Source organism: Sturnus vulgaris, chromosome 1 (assembly GCF_052056855.1).
Source record: "Sturnus vulgaris isolate bStuVul1 chromosome 1, bStuVul1.hap1, whole genome shotgun sequence".
In the NCBI taxonomy this organism is placed as follows: Eukaryota; Metazoa; Chordata; class Aves; order Passeriformes; family Sturnidae; genus Sturnus; species Sturnus vulgaris.
The window spans coordinates 20,282,215-20,308,781 of record NC_142243.1 but is presented as its reverse complement, the minus strand read 5'-3'; the positions used below and the strand labels follow the sequence as shown (position 1 = coordinate 20,308,781).

The 26,567-nt window shown below is 38.3% G+C and overlaps 1 protein-coding gene across 3 annotated transcripts in view; it reads right to left on the bottom strand.

The window, feature by feature from the left end:
* Positions 1 to 782: 782 nt before the first annotated feature.
* Positions 783 to 26,567, bottom strand: part of ST8SIA6 (ST8 alpha-N-acetyl-neuraminide alpha-2,8-sialyltransferase 6) — a 44,782-nt gene continuing 18,997 nt past the window's right edge. For all 3 annotated transcript variants that reach the window (XM_088161052.1, XM_088161046.1, XM_088161059.1), the window contains 5 exons: positions 19,482 to 19,626; positions 17,060 to 17,172; positions 15,820 to 15,912; positions 12,452 to 12,924; positions 783 to 8,270 (listed from right to left, as the gene is read on the bottom strand). In XM_088161052.1, the coding sequence (XP_088017178.1) occupies positions 12,456 to 12,924; positions 15,820 to 15,912; positions 17,060 to 17,172; positions 19,482 to 19,626 (820 nt within the window). In that variant the 3' untranslated portion in view covers positions 783 to 8,270; positions 12,452 to 12,455. The remainder of the gene's footprint in view (positions 8,271 to 12,451; positions 12,925 to 15,819; positions 15,913 to 17,059; positions 17,173 to 19,481; positions 19,627 to 26,567) is intronic.

Below are 26,567 nucleotides of genomic sequence, written 5' to 3'. Positions count from 1 at the left end.
CATATTTGACCTGATTTAAGGAGGCAGTCAGCTTCTATTTGGAGAAGTCACAGTAAGCAGCACTGAAGTTCTAGGATTGCCTTCTGCCCAAAAGTAAAAAGTAAATGCTTGGAGGGAAAATTCATTCTCTGAACTTTATCTGTTCGAAATTTATCCACTACAAGCATCTTTGTATGTGACCAAAACCTATACTAAGAAAAAACCCCAACATAAGTGACTAAAATATGCATAGTAATTTATTAGATACACATCTATCAGACATGTACCCCTGGTCACTATTTTGTATAAAAAAAACTTTTGCATCTGTTTTTTAAACATTTTCATTAATCGTTGTTTTTGAAGATAGTTGTTTTTAGAGATATTTTTCAAATTTAAGAGCTATTTTCAGAGGAAGATGGTAACAATTGTGTTTACTTGTCCTTTCCATGTTTGATGTTTCTTCAATAAATGATTTTTGAAAGTATTTCAAGTCATTAGAAGTAACAAAATAAGATGGTTAATTGTGTCGCTATTCAAGAACAGAAAAGACTGAAATCACTTGAAGGTACCGTTTAAGCAACAGATATTTACACATGCACCAGTGCCCCAATCCCCTATACTTGTTTTTAAGCACAGCTTGCTTTTTTTCTTGCACAGCTTTAAGGAGCTGTCTACATTTCTACTGTCAGTTGCTAATACTTTTCTAGAGGATTCAGACCAATGCATTTTCTATGCTGCTGCCTCAGGAAACATATTTTTGGTTGTTTAGTCTCAGGAATTCACAAAAGAAAAGCCCACCACAATTATGCCTAATAAGTCTTTATTTCCAAACATAAATTGCAAAAATATTCTATTACAGAACAGGTAACAAGTACAGAATTCTAAGTATGCCTTATAACAGTGAAACCATTGCCTCCTTGACAAAAAAATCATCAGGCACTTAAAACATGAAAACAAAGTACAAATTAAACCAGCTGTAACAGATGACTCAACAGTACAACTTTATCTTGGTTTTCTGTAATAAAAGCACACACACAGCTGAGGGGCTCCTGCCTCCTCCTAAACCCTGCGCAGAGACATTTCTATATTATGCTGCACACATTCTACTCAGACAATATCAAGTTCACATCTGAAAACATAAATAAGTTCAGCACTGAGAGAATTTGAGGAACCTTTTTGGAACAGCAGTAGCAGAGCCTACACTAGCAGCTTTAGAGAGCTTGGTGCATGTGGAGAAGCACAATTATACCAGCTCCACGGGGGAATAAGCTCTGCTTCGACAATTGCATTGGAAAGAATGGAGCTGAAATGAATGCAAACAATACACATTTTAAGAGACAATGAAACGTCTGGGCAAAAGCTATTACATTTTGACACATGGACCAGTCTCTGAAAAGCCACACGTTTGCCATCCCTGAGGAGCAGCCCTGTATAGGACCTCTCCATTCACATGTTTTGTCCCTTGCAGATCTTGAACTAAATCAGAAGCAGAGGTTGCCTCTCAGGCCGGTCTTAGAAAGGTAAATCTAAGATGCAAGTGTCCAAAAGACTAATGAAAATACTCCTCCAGAAATCAGTCAAATACCTTTAAAATTATTTTGGCTTCTATAACTCTTGCTTTAGGTGACATTATGTAACTTCCCACACACTTTACACTGGTGGCGGTAAAAAATAAGGATATTTAAAATAATTTTAATTAGGTATTCAAAAGAATATCAAGAATATTAACATAAAAATGCGTATGAAGCCACTATATAAATAGTACATATAAAAATGTATAAATGTCAGCTGTTATACTTCAATGTCACAAGAATTCAAGAATGGATTTGTATTGCAACCACTGACAATAAATACAGCAAGGAGGATGTGTTTTAGGGAAACATCTCACAGCGAAGCTAAGAGCTGAGAAGCCTAGCATGTTGTTGGCCTACAGACTTGCTGTAAAGAATCTCTTCTTGTCAGGGACTAAAGTGAATAGTGAGGAATTTAAACCCAGCAATACTGACAATAGGCTATCCTGTCACAACCATTTGCATGATTCATTCTGATTTGCTCTTGCCTTGAAACCATGATAGGATCATTAAATACTTCCATTATGCCTTGCAGTTTTCTCCCTGTTGGAGAAGAGAGGAATGAAACAAACACAAGACACTGAAGTTTCAGGTGCAGCAACAAATACTGATGTATTGCTTAAGGTAGTCAGGATTTAGCAAAAGATAGACTTAAATGTTTTTTTGATGGCAACGTGAGGATGCCACTCCTTGTATTTCACAGCCAGACTGTTTTCATCCTTAAACCAGTATCTGCCAGCACCTGCCACCCGAGGGCAGTGATGTGAGCTCAATCACCACACATCACAGCACTACACTGACTCCTTGGTCAATGGCAAACTCAACCTGATGTACTCCCACCGTGTTAAGCTCTTGCTGCACTGCTGGAATGTCGACACTGAGAGCACACTGACGGGCTGCTACCCCTGTAGCTGTAACCCAGTAACCCCGGGTCTCTCCCCTGGTGAGCCGTGTTCCCAGAATAGGAAGGTATTCTGAAATGTGCCTTATGAAAGGAGACCATGAAATAACAGCAATAGTCCTTTTGTTTAGTGGCATGCTGCAGAGCGTTTCTGCTCTACTTGATCATAATGATAATTTCGAGCCAATTAAATACTTTATGAAAATCTGGAACAAAGGTTAATAAATATAAATCTGCCCACTTGTTGTATGCTGTGGGTGACAAGCCTTAAGGATTTCCCCAGAGTACCCTGAGAGATTAGCAGCATTTGAAATTTTTCTGTCTAGAAGCTCAGAGAAGGATGATCCTGCCTAGAATGACAGAATTCAAAATAAAGAGAGGCGGGCTACATGCCCCCTTGTCACTGTTGTTGGCTAGCAGACCTAGAGATTAAAGAGATCTACTGCTGAAGTACCACAAGTACGTGGCTCAGAATATTTTAAACTGAGATACGTTTAACGAAAAGGCTCATGTGTAAGAAATCTACTGCTTCAAAGCATGCATCAAGTGGCTATCAGCTATTTGAGATAGAGCTGTTTCAGAATAAAGTACTCCACAGAATATTCCTTGGGTTTGATCTCACAGATTCCTGTACACAGGTGGATGTGTGCTTTGTGGACCTGAGCATCCCTGGAGGAGCTACTGCATGGATATTCAGGACCTCCCTCCACAAATTTGTCACAGCAGAACAAGTGACAGGGCAAAAAAAGATCTCTAGGTCAAATAGATCTAAACCTAGATTGCTGTGTTAGGCTGAAGCTCCACCATGGAGTCTGTGCAGGCTCAAGTTGTACATGCTCAATTAATCCAGAAGAATTAACTGATCCAGGCATTTGCACTGAATAAAATCAACTAATATCTAACAACAGGAATATTTTGCTAGTAATTTACAGATCCACAGAAGATCAGAAGTCACCTAGATAATTTAGTTTCTTTACCTGAGTCACTCAAGACAGAGAATTTCATCTTTTCTCAAAAATGGTGGTATGTCAGTCATCTCATTATTGCACAAAGGAAAGAGAATCAAAGTGAGAGTAACTGGTCTCAACCCCCTCAGGCCTCATTCACTTCTGTTCTCTGCAGATGCTGTTTTAGATGCTGGGATTAGAAGAGGCTGAAAGCAAAGGAGTGCTGAATAACAAGCAAGTTTATGCAAGTTTACCATCAGTGAACTGAGAATTTTTTCTACATCTCATTTTTGAATCTGCTGGTGTCACCAGCTTGTTAAACTGACTGTAATGGGAAAGAGACAAGGGTGAGCAATAATCAGCAGTGTAGGCATCTAGAGTTCTTAGTGTAGATGCCTTAAGCACCTTCTGGCACCATAGGGAGAGATGGGCTCTGGCCCATGGAACAGCTGCCATGCTGCCAATCCCTCTTGCAGTGACCCATCTCTCCCTTCTGAGCAGGCAGACCCTTGGAGATGTTACCTTCTGAACTTGGTCAAGCTTTCAGGAGACCACTGGGTCTGTCCAACAGCTGTCAGATAACAAAAGGCACCTGTTATGTCCCTGCAATGCCACCTGCATGGTCTTACCCCCTCCTTTGCTTTGACTGTGAAGTTTCCATCTCTTGGCATGAACCAATTTTCTCATTCTGTTGCCAAGGCAGGGTTTTGCCACCTCAGTGTGCCAAAACAGCTCGGTGTGGGACAGGCCAAGGCCAGACATGGCATGAAGGGAGGGGTGCAGCACAGAACAGGGACTGGACCTTGCAGCCATTCCCGCTTGAGTCACCATGGAGCTACAGACCAACTTTAGCACCTCCAGTTAGGCAACGTGAATATTACACCAAGCTGCCTTCCTTGAGGTGTAAACCCAGTCATTTACAGCATATTTCATATGCTCAAGCACAGCAATGTTTGATTCACAGTCACACAAACTCCCCAACAGACACTAAACAGGCCTGCATAGCACTCCACAGGGTAAAGGCAAATAACCAACTCAAGGCAGCACTGGATCCTGAAGGAAAATGCAACTAGAGATTCAGAGGAGAAAAAGGAATAAAAGCAGCCAGGCAGGCTTTAATCTATTGGTGCTGTGATGCAGTCGTGCAAGGACACTGTCAGCTTCTGCAAAGGTACAGTGGAAATATTAGCACACTGTCAGTGTTTCTATCTTTAGAAAACTATTTAATCTCAATATTCATTCCACAGCATGTGACAGCATTGGAGGCCCACAAACCCTAAAAATGAATATTCCTGATGTGAAATAGAGGGAATTGAAAGGTCCTTACTAACCTTTGGTCAAGAATTCTTAATCCAAATTGATGCTGACTCAGTCTTGCAAAAGTGTCCTAAACACTCCCAGCCAGGTACAAAATACATTTATTATTACTAACCTGGCACAGGTGTAAAATAAATGAGAAATAATGTATTCAGCTACCCAAGAAAACATAATTTCCCACAGTGAGTGTACTTCAGCAAATCTTGATCAATCTGATGGTACCCTGTTCTGCAAAAATGCCACTATTAACTTGCCCAGGCTGTGCCCGAATTAACACAACCCAGCCATCCAGCACACAGCACCAGTAGCTATAATAAAGCTGAGTGCAATGTCTGCCCTCCTGGAGAGTGAAGTGGATGCAACTAATGTCTCATACTGACTTCACGTCTGGACCAAAGCCTGAGGATCTTAATCTAAGATAATATAGTCTAATTGAGTATATTTTTATTCTATGGAGAGTTAAAAGCATTTGTAGGAAAGGGTAGGAAAGGTCAACAATTCCTTCAAGCAATTCTTATCAGCCTTGTGCTCTACATAAATCACTAAGAGCCTTGAGAGCGTGGAAGATCAGGCCTTCAAGTCATTGGCAAGTTTAAACTTTCTGGAAACAGTGTTAAAAAGTCAGTGCCTGTTCATACTACAGAAATTTCCATTTGCTCTCAATTGTGAGTGCTACATCATATTCCTTCAGTTAAGACCTCTTTTTGTCAAGGAAGCCAGAATAGATTTCCTTTTTGGCTAAACATCTCTTAAAATGTATTCTGATGATCTTTCCAGTTACTAATACATGTGTGTTTCAAGTAATGAAGCTGCATAGAAATAGTTCCGACACACAGTAACTTCAGCTCTTTGTGGTGTGTCACTGTACACTGTTTACATTTATTCATTGAAACAGCACAACATGATACTAACTAACAAATGCTTTTGAAAAAAGTTGCTTCTTCACTGCAAATAAATTTCATTCTCTCCTCTCTCCATCTTCTACCGAGCCAGGTTTTGCCCCTTTACTCAAGCTGAGTAGTTAACTGAATTTAGTCTGTGCAAGGAATGATCTTGCATTATCTCACATAGAGCACTTGCAATTATTCTGGATATAATGTAAGAACCTGTAAAAGATGTATGTATTTTCCCCAAGACAAACTATGAAGCTGCTACACAGCCAAGATCACCTCACTGCTCTACATTAGACTGGAATAAGTTACAGTCCTTACATGAACACAGGTGTGCCTTTGTCTGGATGAAATGCAGCAAGGTTCTCCTCAACCTCAGCTGTTTGCATCACCCAAAGGACAACTACATCTCTTTGCACAGCTTCTATTAAAAACACTCCATATGAGTGAGTTATAGCAGAGAAGATGCTCTTTTGGGAGCAAATTTTTCTTTGATCTATAACTAGGATGTTGCAGTAGGCAATCATCCATAACACTTGTAACATAGGTGCAGGTTCTTTCAGCAGCCAGCTCTCTGCACATGAGCAGCAGATTCCTGTGGTCAGAAAATGGCAAAAATCTCACTGCTGGGGAAGAAAAAAATGAGGATTGTGGTGCTGGAACTGGAACAAATCAGAGTAAATCAAACCCCTGTGCTCCCCTCTTCCAGTTACCAGCTGGTAAATGCAGATGGAGTCATCAGCTCAGTTCTGCTGTCTTTGTTCCTGTTAAAGGCTCTACTGACACTCAGAGGTCCACATGTATATTAGTGGCATCAGTTATTGCCCCAAAGCACTATGTATTTTTTAAAACCCCTTATTTTCAAAAATGAACCTTATTGCTGATATTTGCAGTCAGAATTTATGGACACTTCTGCTCGGGTAAGGGTAATATTGGATTCTGATATCATTATCCTGGAAATGAATCCAGATGCTCAATCAACAGACCTGTAACCATAATGATTGATTCTAATACTTCCAGGAGTGTTTATGTGATTATAAAACTGCTGCAAGGTAGGCTTTCAAATATTACATACAGTAATGCTCTTATGAAGTATACATTTAAAAGGCTTTTCTGAACTTTATTTCATAAGGTCCAATTCAATTAAGTTGAAATTTTGTTCTGCAGATATAATCCTCAAAGAGTGGAATACTGAATGCTCTTTAAATCAGTTGATTTGGGATTTAATGCTGCAGTAGAAAAAGGAATTTTAATAAATAGAATACCTGATAGTATCTGACTGTAAAAGAAGGACACTTTATCTTTGAACTGACCATTCAAAGGACTCTCAAAAGAGTTAGGGAAATTCTTAACAGAATCTAGTTATTAAAAATTTTAAATTTTGTTTGCTTGCTTGGGAGGTTTTTTCTGCAGTAGAACATATAAGCTACAGGCAGTAAAAGCTAGGGTACAACTTCTTGTCAAAGCTCCTGTATATGTTAAAGTGGTTCTTTCCACTGGGCTGATTTTTCACTTTCTTTTGCTGCAGGATGTTGTTCCACATGTATTCTTGGACCATATGGAAAACTTAAAGAACTACACAGGCTATAAATTAGGGGAATGTAGTCAGTTTTCTCATATACCCTGGTGTAGAAGAGTTTGGGGTTGATGGTAAGAGGAACATTCTTCTAATAATGCTTAGTGCAGTTTCATTATCTGCAGTCACATATGAATACAAGATATATTACATGAAAAGAAATTGAATTATAGGCTTGGGACCTATCACCTTTCTGATGGAAATTCCATCTCATGTATCAGCCAAGACACAGAGCTGGAAGAGCAAGAATGTGTGCAAAGTCATGCCCTACCAGGACTCTGGGGATTGTAGTGCAGAACCAGGTTCATGGTCCTCATTCAGGGCTGAACTGGACTTTAGGCAGGAACACAAGCAAGTAGAGTGGTTTATAAATAATTGTAAAGCTCCAGTCCTTCATACACTTGTTCTCAGAATTAACATCACTCATATGAGTGATCCCATTAAATCCACAGCATCATCTACTGCTCACAAAAGGAAAGCCCATTAAATCCACAGCACTACTTATGCCCACAAAACGAAAGCCCATAAACCACTTAACTACCTCTGACCTGAGGGATTTTCTCATCTGTGCACCCCGGGACAAACTAAGACTGACATGGCTCTGAATTAATTACTCCTCTGCAGCTCTTCTCATCACTTCTCTCATGCAGACAAATGCCAGTATTTACAGGATGAAGTTCTTAATTGAAAACGTTCACTGCCAATTCATGCAGAGACTATTGCCTATAATATGTGATATCAACAAAACCAGAGATTTTATGTCAAAATATTTTAATGGTCCTCTAAGAAACAAAACATGATGAATGTCACATATTGCCACCATCCTGAGATTGTGCTTTGCTACCATTAGACCAGCAGAAAGGAGTTTCAGAATTTTCCACATAATTGTTACTTTGTATTTTAAAAAATGATCACTCAAAATTTGTAAATGTAGCAGTCACTGTGTGAAAAAATCACTCTCTTTTCTCCCCAAGTGCAAAATATTTCTCTACTGTAATAATGCAGTTTAATGCTCACAAAATCAAATCAGATCAAATCCAACACCGAACTGCTGAGATACACACAAATTGTCTCCTTAGGATCATCACCCTGAAATTAAAACAATAAAATATGTTATTGATATTTCTTGTATAGTAGAAAAACTGCTTGTTATTCTTGAAATAAACCAATAGTTTAGTCTTCTGTGTATGCATTGCACTTTCTGCATCAGCTTTTCATCTGCATTCCAGGCTGTGAGTCTGTGAGATCTATTTTACAGAATCACGGGCTCTCAGAATTCTCCTGGCTAAGCTGGAATGCTCGTGCCTGGTCTAACTGGAGCACCTGCTCTTTCTAAAGGAGGACTTCTTCATTTGAACACCCTCAGAACTGCTCATGCTTACCCCACCTGCTCTACACTCTTTGGGATTCCTAAGCTAACCAAGGCTAGGTCTAGCCAGTATCTTCATGGGGCACATCCATTTCGAATTTGAATATGGATATGTTCTAAATTATATTATCTTACTCATATTTTGAAATCGCCAGAGATTGCAATTATTCTGTTTCTTCAACAAGATAGTTGTGCTGTGGAAAACCAAAACAAAACCCTTCCAAATATGTAAATACTTCTTCATTTGAACTGAAATCTTAACATAAATTCTAATTTGATTTAATCTATACTTTTCTATTCTGGTAGGTTTTAATTAAACCAGAAACAATTTATCTCCACTTATTTCATTACTGACATTATTCTTAACATGTAAATTTAATTCATTGAATGCATGAGCAAAGTGTGCACTTAAAAGCTGTACTGCAGGGGTTCTAAGTCAGAAAACCTTTCTTTCAATATCTAATAATTTCACATTGGACAATATTTGCCCAAGTCAAGAATAGTCTGCAATTTGGCTGCCTGACAGGAATCCAGAGGTGTCCTTATTTCAAAATGTGGTATCATTTTGCTCAAGGTAATTAAAAGTGAACAGTGGGTTAGTTCTTATTTCTCTAGCTACACTGGGACACCACAAGCATAAAAGAATTCCAACAGAATTTAAGCTCATATTGGCATTCTACAGTTATAAATAGGTTATGTGTAACCGTATTTATCATTTACTTGGATTGCAGCAAATTTCAAGATTAAAAAAATATCACATGCTGACAGAACTTGGAAAAAATTATTCTTTTTGATGTTAGTTCCTGAGAAAATAAGCAGGTATCCCCCTGCTTGTCAGGATTCTGCTCTGGCAGCTCCACCTTGAGTGGAGGGAGTCACTGCTGCTGTCTGTCAGAAATAGATCACATTTAATCCTTTGCTTGGAGTTAAAAAACTCATACCTACTTTTTACTTTCCAGGTGAGATACACAGTGGAGAGTTTAGCAGATCTTACTTCCTAACCACCAGCACACCTCTGCTCAAGTTCTCCTCCTTCAGTCCTTCTGCTCAGACAATTGAGCACTATTTTCTTCCCCAGGTTCAGAGTCTCAGTTTCATTCTTCCTTTCTGTGTTTTTTTTTGTGTTGACTGACTCCTCTGAGCAGATGCTTAATGTGACTGTTTTGTATGTCAAAGCAACACATACTCATCTGCCCTGCTGTCTTTTCCTAGCAAACAGAAAACCTGATGGATTCTGGGTCAGAAAAAATTTGCATTTTAACCAGGCTTCTGGGCAGTCAAATTTATGCCAGTCTGATTAATTTATCATCTGAAAATTTTTCTAATCAGACTTTTTTTTCTATTTTTAAATATGAATCATTTACCCTCCTTGAACCTACGTTTACTTGAAGCTAATGACATGCCCTTCAGGCTTATCAGGTTAAACCAATGAACAAATAAGACTTCCTTCAGCTGCAAAGCCATAGCAAAAATGATTTGGTAATCTAACACAAAATAATAAAGATAATGAACTATATTTCAAGATTTTGCTGTTGCTGCATTTCCTGTTTGACCTTCTGTGATAGGTGGGCACCAACTTTAGTGAAAACCTGTACATGTCTGTTGAACATAATCATAAAGGTACAGGAGAGGATATTAAGGCAAGATTCCCCACATTGTGGGACTCTACAGGGCTCTCATATCTGACAATTCTCTCTATCCAATAAGAAAAATTCACCTTTCCAATGGCAAGGATGGTGTTTAGGAGCAAAATTGCCAAAAATGATTCATTGAGATGCAATTATACTGTCCCTATGGGTGCTCCCAGCAGAGAAGCTTCCTTCACTTCTCATTTACAGCAGCAAACTTTTGTGTCCAGTAATGTATGTAGAAGATTCTGCCTGAGCCTTCTGTGGGCACCCACAGGTGTAAGGAACCTCCAGGTACCCACTAAGAGGGAAGAACACAGAGCATGGAGAAGAACATAAAATGGAAATTGGAAAAAGAAAGGAGATTGTTCAATTTTTACAAAAGGTCATCTCCAATAAAATATACTCACTATAGAATTTCACTTATCTGTAATAGTTGATAATACTAGCAGAATGGTAGGTCATACTGAAAGCATTTCTTTGGTTTTCTCTTTTTAAATATAGGTGTAAATTAGGGCAGCACAACTTATTCTTCTAGTGTATATTTTTTCTTTACAGCTTATTTGGAAAATTTGGCCACAAGTGATTTTCAGTCTGTCAAGCATGGACAGCATTTAATTAACACATTCAGATACTTAAATATTTTTGTGGCTTCTATCTGCTTCTCTCTAGAGTAAATATTTCTAAGGAGCTGCCTTTCATTTTCTTAGCTCGTGTAGTTACTACAATTAAAATTACACAGTATGTCTCCAATGATTTATATTATAGGAATAACAAATACAATGGAAACTGCTGCATATAAACAGCTTAGCCACTAAAAAATAAAACATTATGTATTTCTTAACCTTTCCAATAAGCTGCAAACTTTTACAAGCAAAAAAAGCATACCTTAGTCACATGAAACTGCATAAATATACAATTCAACTCCTCCTAGGTAATCTCCTGCCATGGACTAGGAGAATGGATTCACTATATGGATTCTAGGTCCCTTCTCACAGGTTTTATATTATTCTAATAATCTGAAAGCCATTAATTTTTCTATTTCTTAAAACTCCCCTTGAAACAGAATAAAATTGTGCCTTCCTGGTACTAACAATATGCTATTTTAAAACAGCATTCTCTGATGATATGCTAAGTGTGAATGTATCTTTGACAACATGTTTTCTAAATATCAACAAAGGATATTTTCAAATACATTTCAGAACCTAGCCAGAAGAAAAGTGCCCTTAGCTTTTAAGCTTGTAATTTCTGGCTTGAACAAGATGATGCTATTTATTTAACTTGAGTAATACAGTCATGAGATTACATCAGTCCAATTAAAGTACATAGTATACAATGACAGTTCTACTGTACACTTCACTTACTATTATACTTACTTGAACCCCCTGGAAAAATAGAGTTCTTTGAAAGGAGACTCTGACAACAGTATTATGAACTCAGGAATTTCTGAACTAGCTTAAAAGATGAAGAAGTATTTCTACAAATTGGTCTTACTTTGTCAACAGGGCAAATCAAGATTGAAAACATGCAGACAAATCTTTTCAGTCATCTCTAGTGTGTACACAGCAAATTGGCTCAAGGTCAGAGGCCAGAGTGTGCTGCATTTCTCTGAGGCAATACACAGAAGGTACAGGTCCAAGGGGTTGGGCCAGAAAGAACAGAGGAAAAGGAATGACACTTCATCCTATATTTGAAACTCCCAGATTCTGAGCTACCTCAAGGTGAAATACTCAGCAAGATGTACTGTAGTGTATGGCAGCTCCCTCACTGCTCGAATCTTTACCTAGCAAGAGGCAACCAGGCTATAGATGCAGGCTTGCCCTTCGTGGAACAACCCTCATTCTTACTCTGCTCTCTGCACACACCTGGAAAGGCTGTGCCAGGATTAGGTGTCTCCTTCTGGACATCACAATGTGTGAATGCCTTAAATAAAGCAATTCTTAAAGGAGGCTGATACCAAACCAAACATAAGCTGGCAGAGACATGTATCTGAGATAAGGAGACACTTCTGATTGACTATGGTTTATGGGGATAATTTGTACTTAGCTATGCTCACCATCTAATATTCACAATTAGAAAACATTTCTCAACTCTGTGATACATATTTATTCATAAAGATCCAGGCTTTTATTTATTTAGGAATACAATTTTCATTGAGTGTAAGTTAGAAATGTCTCTCTAAGGATGAACTGACTGTAAAACACTGTAAAACAAGTTTTCCCTTGGCACATTAGTGAATTAAAGACATTTCATGTGGTAAGAATGGGACCTACCTTTTTAGTCTGATTCACATTTACCAAATTGTAACTTCAAAATGCCTTTGCCATGAAGCTGAAGGATCTGGTTGTATTCTTTGGGCATTGCATGGAAACCAGGCTTAGGCAGCTGGTTATCGTAATAGTGGTGGCTGATTGGCATCTTCTCTGTGGATTTTGAGAAAGGCCAGAAGCCATAGAGCTTCACATTCTCACACAGCTCAAGGGCAGCACTAGTGATCATAAAACCAGATGACAACCGGTAGGCTTTCACACCCTTAGTTCTCCAGAACTGGGCAAGACTTCTCAGATAAGTGGGGTGAAAAAATATTGCCCTTTGGGTAGCTTTGAACTCTTTCAGAGTGTGGTATACTTTAAAAGAAGTAGCTGTGTTGCTTCTGAAGGAAAATGCTGGCAGTAAAAGGAAAGCATCTCCATAGACCGCAATGTTTTCCAGAAATTCTGTCTTCTTTTCATTTAGCTTGTTGTATCTGCAAAGTACAAAATTTTAGGAACGAAATGCAGTATTGATACAAGCATTACAGACTGGAACAGCACAACTGCACTTTCAAAGATGCATTATGAACTCTGCTGCAGCAGTTCAGCTTGTCTACACTGCAAATTTATATCATCCTATTATGAGTTGTCATATGTGCAGCTACGGAAATCTGACTGTTGTATAATAAGAACACACTATATAGGATTGAACTGGTAACAAAGGAGATACTGAAGCAGATCAAATTCACTGCTAATGAGACTAGGACATGTTTACAGAACTCATGAATCAAAGAAATTAAGAAGAATGCAAAAAAAATATTGTGCTCATACTTTATTTAAAAATACACACACTACAATATATACTGTATGTGTTTTTGAAATGTGTTTCTTACATCAACAGATATACAAAAATCTCTCTTCAAAATCTCTGTGTCTGCCCTGTGTGGAAATCCAAGGATGCATGTGAGCAGACTTGGAGTGTCAAAGATTAGTGTGTGCTCAAGTGCAGGATATACTTTTAAAATAGCTAAAAATATAGGCATCCCTGTTTATCTCCTTCAACTACAAAGGGAACACATGGACATCTGTAACAACTTAGAGCTCTAACTTCACAAATGGAGAGGATTTATTCTCAGATGCTTTCAGTCCCCAACAAAGAGCAAAGAGACTTAGTTCTCACCACTGCATAATTCTGTGCTCCCAAATACTGACTAGTGAAATTCCCAAGTTATCTTAGAAGTGAGGCAAGCAAGGGGGTCACTCAACTCATGTCCCCTATAGATCCGACTTTTCTGAATCACCTAAACATATGGAGCTTCCAGCCTATTTGGGACTCAAAGCACTGAGGCCTCCTTTGCAGGTAGTTGTCTATTTGAGCAGTGTATTTTCACCTTTTAAAGGCTATCAGAGTGCACGTTTTATAAATGGCTCCAGCAGAAGCTAGAAAAACTGGTTTAATTTCTCTTCACAAATTGAGTACATTCAAAGCCTCTTTTCATGCAGCACTTCAAGACAGAGGACAGCAGCCGCTGCCATTTCCATTCAAAACATCCATGGAAGGGTTACCTCTTGCACAATTAAATTAGTGCAAGGAGTGATATGCCCCTTCTCAATCTGAAGGGGTTTAAACTTACAGCTTCTGCTTCCCAGAAAAGTGCCATTACTACCAAACTCTGAAACAAAATGAATGAGAGAGACTCAGGCCCTGCTATTGACTCTGAACCTCTGTGCATGCAAGAGTCACATAGCCAAAACAAACAAGAAGTGCCTGAGCCTATGTCTAGGATAAGTGGATGAAAGGTGAATTTCTGGCCTCCACTACAAAAATTTTCTCTGGTTTTACTCAGTGTAAAGGACTGAGCCTCCAGACAGAATTCAAATCTGCATTCTTCCTTAGCTAGAAACCTGGACAACTCAACACTGTCTCGATCTCCTTTCCAGCTCTACCACTATAACAAGTGTAGCCCAGTTCAATTAGGACACATAAGAAATGTGCTTTTCTCCAAGAGAGTTCACCTACATTTCACACCCTGACAAACACAGTTCAGAAGCTGATTAACCTTAACAAAACTATCAGACTAAGCCAGTATGCAAATAAAGAATTAGAAATTACAGGAAATAATGTCAGTATAGGTCTTCTGAGAGAAGAAACAAATTTGGTTCTGCTAAATGGTACCAAGTTGTTTCCTGCTTCTTCTTCAAAAGCATTTACAGTTCTTTCTGAATATTTAAATAAATTTTTTAAAAATTCATAAAGTCCTCTTATACTCTCACTCAATCCTCCCACCGGTTTATCTCCCATTTCCTTCAGTGTAACTCCTATTAACCCTAGTGTGACTTGATTTGCTTAACAAATGAGTGCAGCTGTGGCAGAACACTTCGAATAAGCCCAGAAAAATTGTGGATCAGGTCAGACATCACCAGGGATGCTGAGTCATTGGACAATTTCCCTTCCTCTTATCATTGTGCAGCCCCACTAACATCAATGAACTAAATCTAATTTTGGAGAAGAATAATTCATCTTGATTAAAGTCAAAAAAGGGTTGGGTAAGCATTAACATAGTTAGTACTCATTGCAAAAAATGAAGTTTTATCCCTGAATCAATGAAGAAATTCCTGTTAGTAATTTCTATATACTCACTGTAGTTTTTCAAGGAGGAAAAAAAAAAGCTTTGCCTTATGTTGTTTTTTTGACAATACAGTTATGACAGACAATAAGATACAGTGAGATTAGCTAGCAATAAATAACATGGCACAGCAGTCCTTTTCATAGATAAGCTTCAGTTCCAGCCTGCTGAAGATGTCAGATTAGTCAGGCTGGCCTTATTAGATTTTCTTTTCATCAAGAACGTGAAAAAAACCCCATCTCTGCTAAGAAAAAAAGTGTGTGAGCAAGCAGCTTTCATATGGATTGAAGAAATGGATTACAGAAACTGGGCCTCCATTCAGGAAATAGCCTTCATCAGAACAGCCACTAAGCACATCACCTAAGAACATGTGCTCACAGTGCTGCTGATAGAGTCAGACACACATTTCCAGGCTTTCCTGATTTATGATTACAATTCCTTTCTAAATGCTTGGGGTCTTAAGGGTCATGGAGGGAAAAGAAGAGGCTTGGGCTTACAATCTCCAATTTTACTCTGCCATAAATTGTTGACTAGTATCAGCCAAGGCTCTTGCTAATCTGGGTATTGCTGACTCCTTTATGATACAAAAAAGGCCAGGTTTAGAAGATTTCCATTTAGACTAGTACATATTTTACATGGAAACTAAGGCTTAATGAGGTAATCTGCATGCACTGCTCTCCATGCATGGATTTCCATGAAAATCTAAATCATGACAAACAATTATATACCACTGCACAGAAACAGATTTGCAGGAGTACTCACTTCTGAGCTATGATACTCGGATTAACAGTCACCAGGTTTGTTTTATTGCCAACATCTTTGCTAATGTTTCCTGTGGTTGGAGGGAGGTTACACCTGAAATTAAGAAACATTTGCTTAAACAGATGTGCACCATAAATGCTTTACAGTTTTTTTTGCAAATTCCTCTCTTGTGCAATGACACTTTCACGTCAGCTCTCAGGGATGTCTACGCACTTTACAAGTATTAAATAAGGCTTACAGCACTTCTAGTAAAGATATTTAATCTACTGTACAGATGGTTAAAATAGGGCACAGTGAGCTCATTTTCATAAATCCTATCACAAACCAGGAGCACAGTCAAAATCCCAGGAGGAACCAGCCTATGAATGCCCTATGCTAGCTGCTAAACAATGCATTTCTGCTCAAAGTCTTCTCCTATGTCTTGTAACAACAGCATAACTTGCCCTATTGCAGAAACCATGATTTCTGTAAAATGTAAAGAAAGCATATTTTAAAATTCAGTCACTTAGTAAGTTTAGCATCTTAGTAGAGAGACTTCCCATTTTTATTAAAGCAGTTATCTAACTGGAAAGATTTTTTTTTTTTTGTTAAGATTTTCAACAGTCCAAATATTAGGAAATAAGTAAGAAAAGGAAACAAAATCCAGCATGCTGTGTGATTAGACATCACTGAGAAAAGAAACTTTCCTCTGTTACTGTGTTTCTTTGCATGAACTACAGACTGTGAGTCACATACTGAAAGACTAGACAAAATTACACTCAGGGTACACCTGGTTTTCTCCCAGTCTATCCAGGGAAATTAAAAACACTACTTAAATAGATGCTTTATTTTTTAAATGAGTAATAGATGAAACAAATATCGGGGCAATTAAGTAGCTACATAGGTGAGCCAAACTATGGCTAAGTAAACACCTTATAAACCAAATACACGTGTGACATTTAATACCAGCCTCCTAAAGGATCTTAAATGACCAGAAATGTCAGGTTCTCAGATAATCACATTTCACAACACTGCAAGGTGACTTAGCAATGACAGATCACACATGCATCATCCAGCCTACTCTTTAAATTAGAAAGCAGCATTTTGAAAACTACAAAGCAGAAGTATCTTTAAAGAGGCAGAAATAAAGAATTGTCAAGATCTTCCTCATAGCTACATTGCTACTGGCACTGGCACACTTCCAATCCTGCCAAGTTTTCAGAATGTTGGATGCACTTCAGGAAGATGAAGCAGCTCTCACCTGAACACAAAGTCAGAACTATCGATTTCAGCTCCACAGCTGGAATTTTTCAGAATGCCTCCATTTCCAACCACAGCACAGTTCTTGAAGGGATAGACTGAAAGAGGAGAGGACTGCAAACAAATAAAAAGATGCAGCCAATTCTTTATAAGTTTCTTTGTGTCTATTTTCTCTTGCAGGTTTAAGCTGGTAAAAGCATTCATCATTCAGCAGACAGGATTGCCAAACCTGGACAGCCAAGAGCCAAAAATAGGCACCAACAGACAGAGAACTGTTACCTCTGCTATCAGAGCTTTGGGAGAATAAAACTGGATTGTTAAAACTGAGTAACTTTTAAATACACTTAACACTAAAACTATGTAGTAGTGGATTGAAACCTTCACAAGCTAAGGAACTAATTTATACTGAAGATAGTTTAAATTTACCCATTTCCCTTTGCACTGTAACAGTCTGGGAGTTGTCATATAGTAATTTAATTTCTCTCCTGACAAAAGGTAACTTTGTAAATTCTCCTCACTTTTGTCATCACACAATTACATTTGAAGCAGAATAACAAATTTAGAGGAACCTGAAGATTCTGTAAAGGTTAATGATGTGCCCTGGCTTAACTCTTTGTGAATGTGAGGCCTCACTGAAGGGGTTACTGCTTCTGGCTCTTTATAATCTTTGCTCTTCTTCTTGTTACAGCTTGCTGTCTCGCACTGGGGAAGCTGAGTGGGACCTAAGTGCATCCACCTGAGAACCAGCACAGTTCACAGTCTAGAAAATTAATGTAAAATGTTGGCTATTTAGCTTGATGTTAATATAGTTGGCTGTTATCCCAGTCTCAAAAACTTTCCGTGCATCTTGCTCAACCTCTTCTGTGAAAGCACTGACATTCACCAGAGCCCAAGAGCTGGGATACTTTGACTGCAGAAATTAAACCCAGCTGTAAAAATGACTCAAAACTTGCTTATGGAAAGCATTATCCTTCTTTCTTCTCTCATCAGCTTGCCCAAAGAAAAGCAAGAAGGAACACTGTTATGAACAGCGCAAAAACTGTGGGGAAAGTGGCAAACATCATATTGCTTGGCAATATATTACAAAACAACATGTTCCAATATTTTGTTCAATTCTGAAAGGATGGGAGGAGAACACAAAGGACAGGCAATTCTGGCTAACTTAGCATGTATATGTGCACATAAAACATACTACCTTTTTCATTTCTCCAGCTTAAATTTGGAATCACTATATCCTCTATTGCAATGAAGCCAGTAAAGACTGATTCACAGCAGTGTTAGGAAGAACTAGACTCATGGTAGCTGAGATCTCACAAATCAAGAATGACAGAGATGGGTAAGAGGGCTCCCATGTGCTCTTAGCTTCAAGAAACCAAACACAAACTCTTTTGTCTAGTCTCGAGGTCTTGTATGTCTGCTGTAATCCTGAGGTAGAACATCTGATTCCTTTTCTCAACCTGTGTTTCTGGCTGCAAACACACTGCCCCAGTGGGTAACAAAGCTAATGAAAGGGCTGGAAGGAATGCCCTATGAAGAATTGCTAAGGACTTTGGACTTGTATAGTTTGGAGAAAAGAACAGGTAATCTCATTGCTCCCTGAGGAAGGGAAGGGCAGAGGAAGGTGCTGATCTCTTCTCTGTTGTATCCAATGACAGGACACATCAGAATGGTTCCAAGCTGCACCAGGGGAGGTTTAGACTGGACATTAAGAAGCATTTCCTTACCAAGAGGATGATCAATTGCTGGAACAGGCTTCCTAGAGAGATGGTTGATGTCCTCAGCTGTCAGTGTTTAAGAGGCTTTTAGACCATGTCCTTAATAACTTGCTTTGACTTGGTCAGCCCTGAATTGATCAGGCAGTTGGACTATGTGATCATTGTGGGTCTCTTCCAACTGAAATTTCTCTGTTCTACTCTATTATGTTCTATGCTATTCTATATCAGGTTCACCACCAAAATATCTTTCGTAACTTACACGCCCAAGCCTGCATTGGAAATGGCATGGGCATATGAAGAATATGAAATGCTCTTCCAGAAATGCCTTTAAAAACAGGAATGATAAAAGCAAGGTAAATTTTCTCAGAGTATTTGCTCCAGAATTCAATTGGCTGCCAAGCCAGGCACTACTTGTGTTCTGTAGCAACTCTACCTCCAATCTATGATCTATGATATCTGTAAACGCCTCTACCAGTGCAGAGGAAGGCTAAAAACAAAAAAACCCAAACAAAAACAAACCAACAAACAAACAAACAAACAAAACCCAAACCAAAACAACACCAAAAAAACCACCTTGCAAGGAGAATAAAAGAGTGCATAAGCGCATACAGGGACTGACAATCTCTTCCAGAGGAATCACTATATCTCAATTACTAACCCAAATATATATACTGTGATTATAATAACAAGAAAAGATACAGTTCTTACCACAGGAAGCATCTTAAAAATGTCCTCTGTAATGAGGATAGTCTTTTTACTGTCCACTTCATAACTCATGTTACTTCCCAGTGGGCTGTTGCTTTGAGAAGCAATAAAATTGTGAACTGCATCACAGCAGGAAGCTAATTCTGACCTGCAAAAAACACAAACAAACAAAATCTGCTCCAAGACATGCAAATAAGTGGAAAAGCAATGCTAGAGAACCAGATCAATGAACACCAGCTTGAATTAACTAGCAGCAAAAGGCTATATTAACCTTCTATGATGTAATTTCTTTGACTTGCTTTTCTAAGCAAGTCCATTTTCACAGCAAATGTTCAGAAACTAATCAGACCAAGAACTGATAACTGTTTTTATCTGTTGGTCTCTGTTCCCCACTGAGAAAAAGTTATAATCAATCTCCTCAATATTATTAATTGCTAAGATTAATATAGAAACACTGAGGGACTTCAGTCCCCAAAGAATTAAAAATGTGATTTTCACCAACATAGAACAAGTAATTGTGAGAAACTAGAAGGCTGAAGAAGGGGGAAAAAAAAAAGGAAATAAAAGAGATTGAGATGGAAGCTACTGGCAGTGGTGCTTAGTGAACATCTAGATGGTTGCAAGCCAATTAATTAATAATTAATTTCTCCAACTGTTAATCACAATTTTCCTGTGCACAGTGCCTCAGATGTTAAATAAATTACATCACAGCTTGCACATAAAGAAGGCAGATACCTAAATGCCAGACAGATAGCCTACCTGCTCCCCCAAACACCTAGCAGAAGTCCTTAAATAAATAAAAATGCAAGGGATTCACTACTCAAATCTTTTGTGGGAGTGAAGACTATCACTTATCTTACAATTCCTGTTACCTCCAAACTGATAAAAATATTATGTGTGTGAACATTCTACATTATTAACAGTGAAATGAAACAAAATGAAACGAAATGAAAATCCCCATCAAACCTTTGAAATCAGTCCCAAAACACTGTAATTCATTTTGCTTTGGGCAACAGCGTTCTCTCTGCTGCCACGGGATCTGATTTTTTCAGGCTGTAAGGCTGAAATATTCATGGCCAGGCATTCTGTATCAATTGCTAGGAAACAGATTTCTCATTAGGTGAGATACTAAGAGAACTACTAACAATTCAGAGAAGAAAATACATTTATAACAGAATCGCCCAGAATTTTGAAAATACCACACTGAAGGTTAATTGAGAAGAAAAAGAAAATTCTCATTAGAGCCAAAGGAATAGAAAAGCTTTATTCCATACTGTTTCAATGTCTAAAGTAAAACAAACTGTTGAAACTAGTTAAATATTAGAAGCCAAATTCTGCTTGAAAGCGAGCTGACTTTAATGGGGTAAGACACAGCTAAGAGAAGTTGTTTCATTTTACTTTATAAACAATGTAGACAGAGAAAATACAAGAATAACAGTAATATCTTTTTTAAAATAATATTTATTAAATATATATTATAAAAATATTATTTAAAAATAAAAACTTAATGTTTCTGATTGAACTGAAGCATAGTCCAGCAAATAGAAGAACACAAACATTGTTTCCTGGAAGACAGGGAAGAGAATGACCATATCTGGGATATCTCTCAATCTCACTTCTCTGGAATAGTTGGTCAAAATGAGGGAGAAAAAAAACTTGGGAAGGTTGGTTTGTTTCATACATAAAATACAAAAGGAGACAAAAAAAGAAAAGAGCACCATTTCATTTGCCAGATGACTTACTGGTATATATTAACCTGTTTTGAACACTGAGTTCCAAAACTCCTCCAAGGCAAAGTTTTCAGATATATGAGAAACACTGGGAAAGACTGAGTGCTGGGATGGCACAGATCTGAAATAACCACAGCAGAGTAACAAGGAAGTGTCACTCCTGAGAGAGGAACCAGTAGGGCTCAGATTTCCATAAGCTGCATTTGACTCCACTCCCTAAACACGGTGATTCCCAATGGCCTGCTCAAAACTTGAAGGGGCAGGGAAGATCTGTGGCCAATGAAAACCACTAGGTCCAAGGCTGTGGGTGGAACTATGCTCTGGGGTCAGGAGATACCCACATGGTGAAAACATTTGCTCTGTGCATATGTAGTATCCTATTCTAAATATATGGCAAAGTAAAAAGGATGCAGTAAGGCAGCAGGGTGAAATTATGATGTCTGGGAACACTGGATGTTATTGAACCAGTGTTATTGTTTTTGACTGGAGCACACTTGCTTTTCTTTTTTGTCGCCTTTTGCTATAACCAGCTTTTCCCACTCTTAAAAAATACTGTAGCAATAAGAGGATTCAGATCTCACAGTCAGGTCCTAAGGGCACCACCAAGCCTCACTACTATCCAGCACCCTGGGGCTGTCCCTGTCCTGTCTAGGGTCCAAGACCCCACTTCAGTCTTCCAGAGCCATCAGTCACTGCCCCAGGAACACCATAGCAGGGCCAGTCTGCAGTTGTGTCCATCCTGTTGCCAGGGAGGTGCTCATGTCTGGGCTAGGGCTGCCCCATTCCTGGCTAGGGGTGGGATGAGCCCAGCTACCAGTTTCTGCTCTGCTGGCCAGGTTACTGTGCTGGAATCCCACACCCTATCCCTCTGCTCCCTGGCACTCACATGGAAATGAGGAATCACATAACCCTTAATGTTGATTTCCTTGTTTATTTTCTTGAAGCTAAATGAAGCAGACCTAAACATAATGTGTCAACCACTGGACATTCAGAGGAGAAGGAATAATGCCAGAATATTCCTGCCAACTTTAGTAAAACGGCTCTTTTGTGTGTGATGGCTACCAGACCCTGAAAAGGCAAACTGATAACAGATCCCATTCATTAATAGAGATTACATGTTCTTGCTTTTTATAAAAGCAGAAACAGTGTGGAAGAAAAACAGATATCATAATTAATAAGAAAGTAATAGTTTAAATTAATATTATGGATTCACTGAGGAAGTAAAACAGAGCCAAGCTAGTCCAGCAACACAGTAAGAACAAGAGAATGCATACTGAGTAATGACAAATATTCTTAGAGCATCCATGCTTAAAATTTGGTAGTAACAATAGAAACATTTTACTTAGATCAAATCATGACACATAATCCCACTGTGCTCAAGTGGCAATGCGTGTAACCTGCAGACAGCATTACCCACGGCAGTGTATTGAGCAATCTGTACACACAGGATTTTGTACAAGCTGTGAATCGTGGTAATCTACAACTGAGAGCAAACGATGAGGAAGGAATAGAGACTGGGCAGTTCAAGCAATCTATTACTGCAGTCTCATCAGAGTATTAATGTCATTCATATGTGGTTTGTCAGGAGGTGACAACTCACTGAAGAGCATTTACTTCATAAGATTATCACGTATCCTACAAGGGCTCTACGTGAAGAGTTGTAAAACCAAGACATTTTAACTCGTATTATGACACCTGGGGAGAGGGAAACTTAAGATGGTGGGATAAGAAAAAAGGGTCAAAATTGGAACAGCACCAAACAGTAGTAACATTTTTTTTTTTAGGACTAGAAAGTGATTCACATTGTTCTGACTGGGAGAAAACCCCGAGATATGGAAGCAGCTCTTGGAAGATAGGATGTTGCAATACAGGCTGAGCATCCATCTCATGCCTTTCAGAATATAGAATATGAATGTAGCTTACAGTAAAAAGGTTTAAATTCCAGCTTTTATCAGAGACTGCAGGGTTGCCCTAGAACAAAGGGTGTTTATGATCCAGTCATAGCATGACAAGTCCAGACCAAAGGTGATGCTTGAGTCAAAGTACCCAAGTTTTGTAGGGCAGTAGTTTTGGAAAATATCTCCTCTGTAGCAGAGGTTATTACTGAAGTTTCTTATTTGGAGAAGCCTTTTCCTCCAACATTTCTCCTGCAGGGATTTGGAAGCTGAGTGATATCTAAGAGGTTTTTTTTAATCCTGAGGCATAACTCCAAACACGGATATTTCTTACGCCAAGATAAGCAGAAAGGGATTTGACTGCATTATCTAGAACAGTCACTTGTAATAAGTGAGGAAAAAAGTCAGAACCTGGAAAAAGACGACACCATTTTGACTGGTAATACAACCAGTCATAGGACTGAGTAAGTACAGTCATGATAATCTTAGTCAATAATCTAAGCAGAGGGGTGTGCTGCATTTGTCTGGGAAGTTTTGATCACATTAGACAACACAGAGTCATACACAATTGCACTAAAGAATGGTTTTTGTTGCTCAGCATACACTTTCACTGAATTTTTTCCTTTGTGGCTGAAGAGTGCAAGACCCATGTTTGCATTGCTGTCCAGCTGATGCTGATATGGCATCCAAATAATTTCTTCAGGCTCATGGCCATTGAGACCTTACAAAGAAAAAAAAAAAAAAAAAATCCTTTCTTGAAGGTTTCTTGAAGCAAATTACTAAAATTGTTTTGGTTTGTGAGACAAGCCAAATAATGTTATTTTCCAACTGCTATGCAAATTTTCCATGCTGAACTGTTGGCAGTAACAGAGGGCTGTTGCTTTGATTACACGTTTCCAAACTTTTCTGCATAACAAACACTCCATATGGATAGTCCACTGTGTTTAGTGGAATACACATGCTCTAAATATGCTGATACAATTTCTTTGCAGCTCCTGCAGTTGCTCTGTAGCTAAGATAGCAACAAACTTAGCTACCTTAGTTCTGTGCTAGTATGAATATATTCATTTTAGCTGATTTGGGCCTGCTGACAAGTCACAGTGTGCACACATCCTGAAGATACTGCAAACATCCCAACATCTTCAACAACTCAGTGTGGACCAATCACAAGGGCTAAAATAATCAATGGTTAGCCAAGGGTTAGCAGACTCTCAGCTGGTTCAAAAGTCAGCACTGGTGATATGAGTTACTCTTGGGTGATATTGGAAGAACCGATAATGAGTATGAAATTTGTCTTTATGTAAAAAACTTCTGCAGAGTTTAAAAATTTCCCATTCCACCAATTTTTTTCCACTGAAAATGCTTCAGTATGACACCAGTGCCTGTGGATGTGTGGCCTGAAGGCATTTGTCATTGCTGAGAACAGTGTGAAATATTTCACTATTGTTATGCATTGGACTAAACTGGAGTGGGAGGAGGAGAAAAATGGATGGAGATAGACACTGCAGAAGCACCAAAATATTCAAAACATTGCTAGAAATAGTAGATGCTCAACTGTCCTTTAAGGCAGTGGGAAGGGTCAAGAAAATTATTTTATTTGCTCTAAAGAAAGCTTAAGTTCAGTATTAGGAAACACACTGAAAGAGGTTGCCTAGACAAGGTGCAAAATTTCAACAACTAGAGTATTTTAAAAATGATCAGGACAAACTTTTTTCAATAATGGGGTAAAGCTATTTGATTTTAAGTCACCATTTACAAACATCTATAAAGTGAATGTTTGTTTGCAAAAATAGTATCATATCAGTCCTATTATAAAGCACCTGCACATTATTGACATCAGCAACACTTACATAGATGTGTCTCCTTGCAGATTTTCAGTTACTCTAGACACAAAAACATCATATAAAAGAGAACCCAACACAAATTATAACTAGCAAATATTTAAAGCTTTAACTCCTGTGAGCTAAGTGAACTTCACAGCAAAGCTTGTAAGTTCAAGAACAAAGAGCAAATCGTTCAAGCAAAAAAAGTCAGTGGATTACGACAAACCAGAAAAAGTTTTGTGCTTGCTTTAAGAAGAACAAAAAATTCCACTCCATAGCAGCAAAATTTCAAGGGCACCACTACAAGCAGGAAGACTACGATTTTATCTATGTTCATTTCTGTAATATTTTATAATGAGCAAGCAATTGTCTTATTGTACTGCACTGGGGGCTCTACACAATGATACAGGCTTCTCCAGGCTCTTGTTAATCCAAGTCAATGTGTCAATCAAAGTGCAATGAGGCATATTATGAAATATCCCAAACTTTAAGAAAAGAGTGGTTAAATCTGATAGCTGAAACAGAACATGTTGAAGGGGAATGATACACTGACAGCCCTTGAATTGCCTATAAATGAAGTAACATCATAAATGTCTAAGACAAAGAAAGTCAAAAGAGTTGAATCTGAAATCAAGGCTGAATATGTAAAAAGTGTAATAAAATTTTCAAACCAAAGACTATTTAGAGAGTCTGCCATGAAGACATAATTAGCTCAGACTGATCCAAAATTAGATTCTCCTTATAGGAATCTTCCATCCTTTAGAAAAGTACATAATAGTCTGTAGGCCAGTTAAAAGATTCAAGCATTTCTTCAAATTGTCACTAATTACTATCTCTCCACCCATCTTTTTCATTCCTGAAATAAAATATGTCTTTGAATATATATTCATTATTTTACATATCATCTATTAAATCTGTGCAGCAAATGTACTCTTAATTGCTCTGCAGTTGGAGTTCTGTGTACTTTCTTGTAAACTGGAAGATTTCAGAGATTACAGCTGACATATTGATCTGTTTAGTGTTAGAAAAGCTATTGATTATGTGGTGGTGTGAGCTAATATAAGCATAAATTGACCTTGCACTGTGTTTTATTTGTGTTTCAGCTGGGGTTCATTGCAGTACACAGATGGGATAAGCAATACTGTTATATGGGTTAGAGGGTAGCTCACAGCAAAACTAATCTCTTCGAGAAGTGGTATTCTATAATCTGCAGGAATGTTTAACACAAACTTTTGAGAAGAGATATTAAAGTGGGAAAAGAGTAATAGAGGTCAAGTGGAATAAAAAGAAAGGGAAAATAACAGGACTAGAAAAATGGTTGATCTTCTAACTCTTCTTTTTAAGAGTCTATGTTCTTTTTTTTAAATAGTAATTCCCCCTTAAAAAAAAAAAAAATAGTTTGGTTGAGGGCAGCATTCTGCCAGCTAGACTGCAGTTAACATCAGGAATTTTAAAACACACAGGGATAGCCTTCTCCCTTCATTATGAGATGCAAATAAGGTTTGTTTGGAATGGTCTTTCCATGGGGGAGGCCCCAGTAGCCACAGCTCACTGTTCAAGTGTGATACCACTCCTGAAGCACCGTTGCATTGCTTTGACAGACTTCAAGCTCAGTCAGGTGGCCAGAAATACAACACTCAG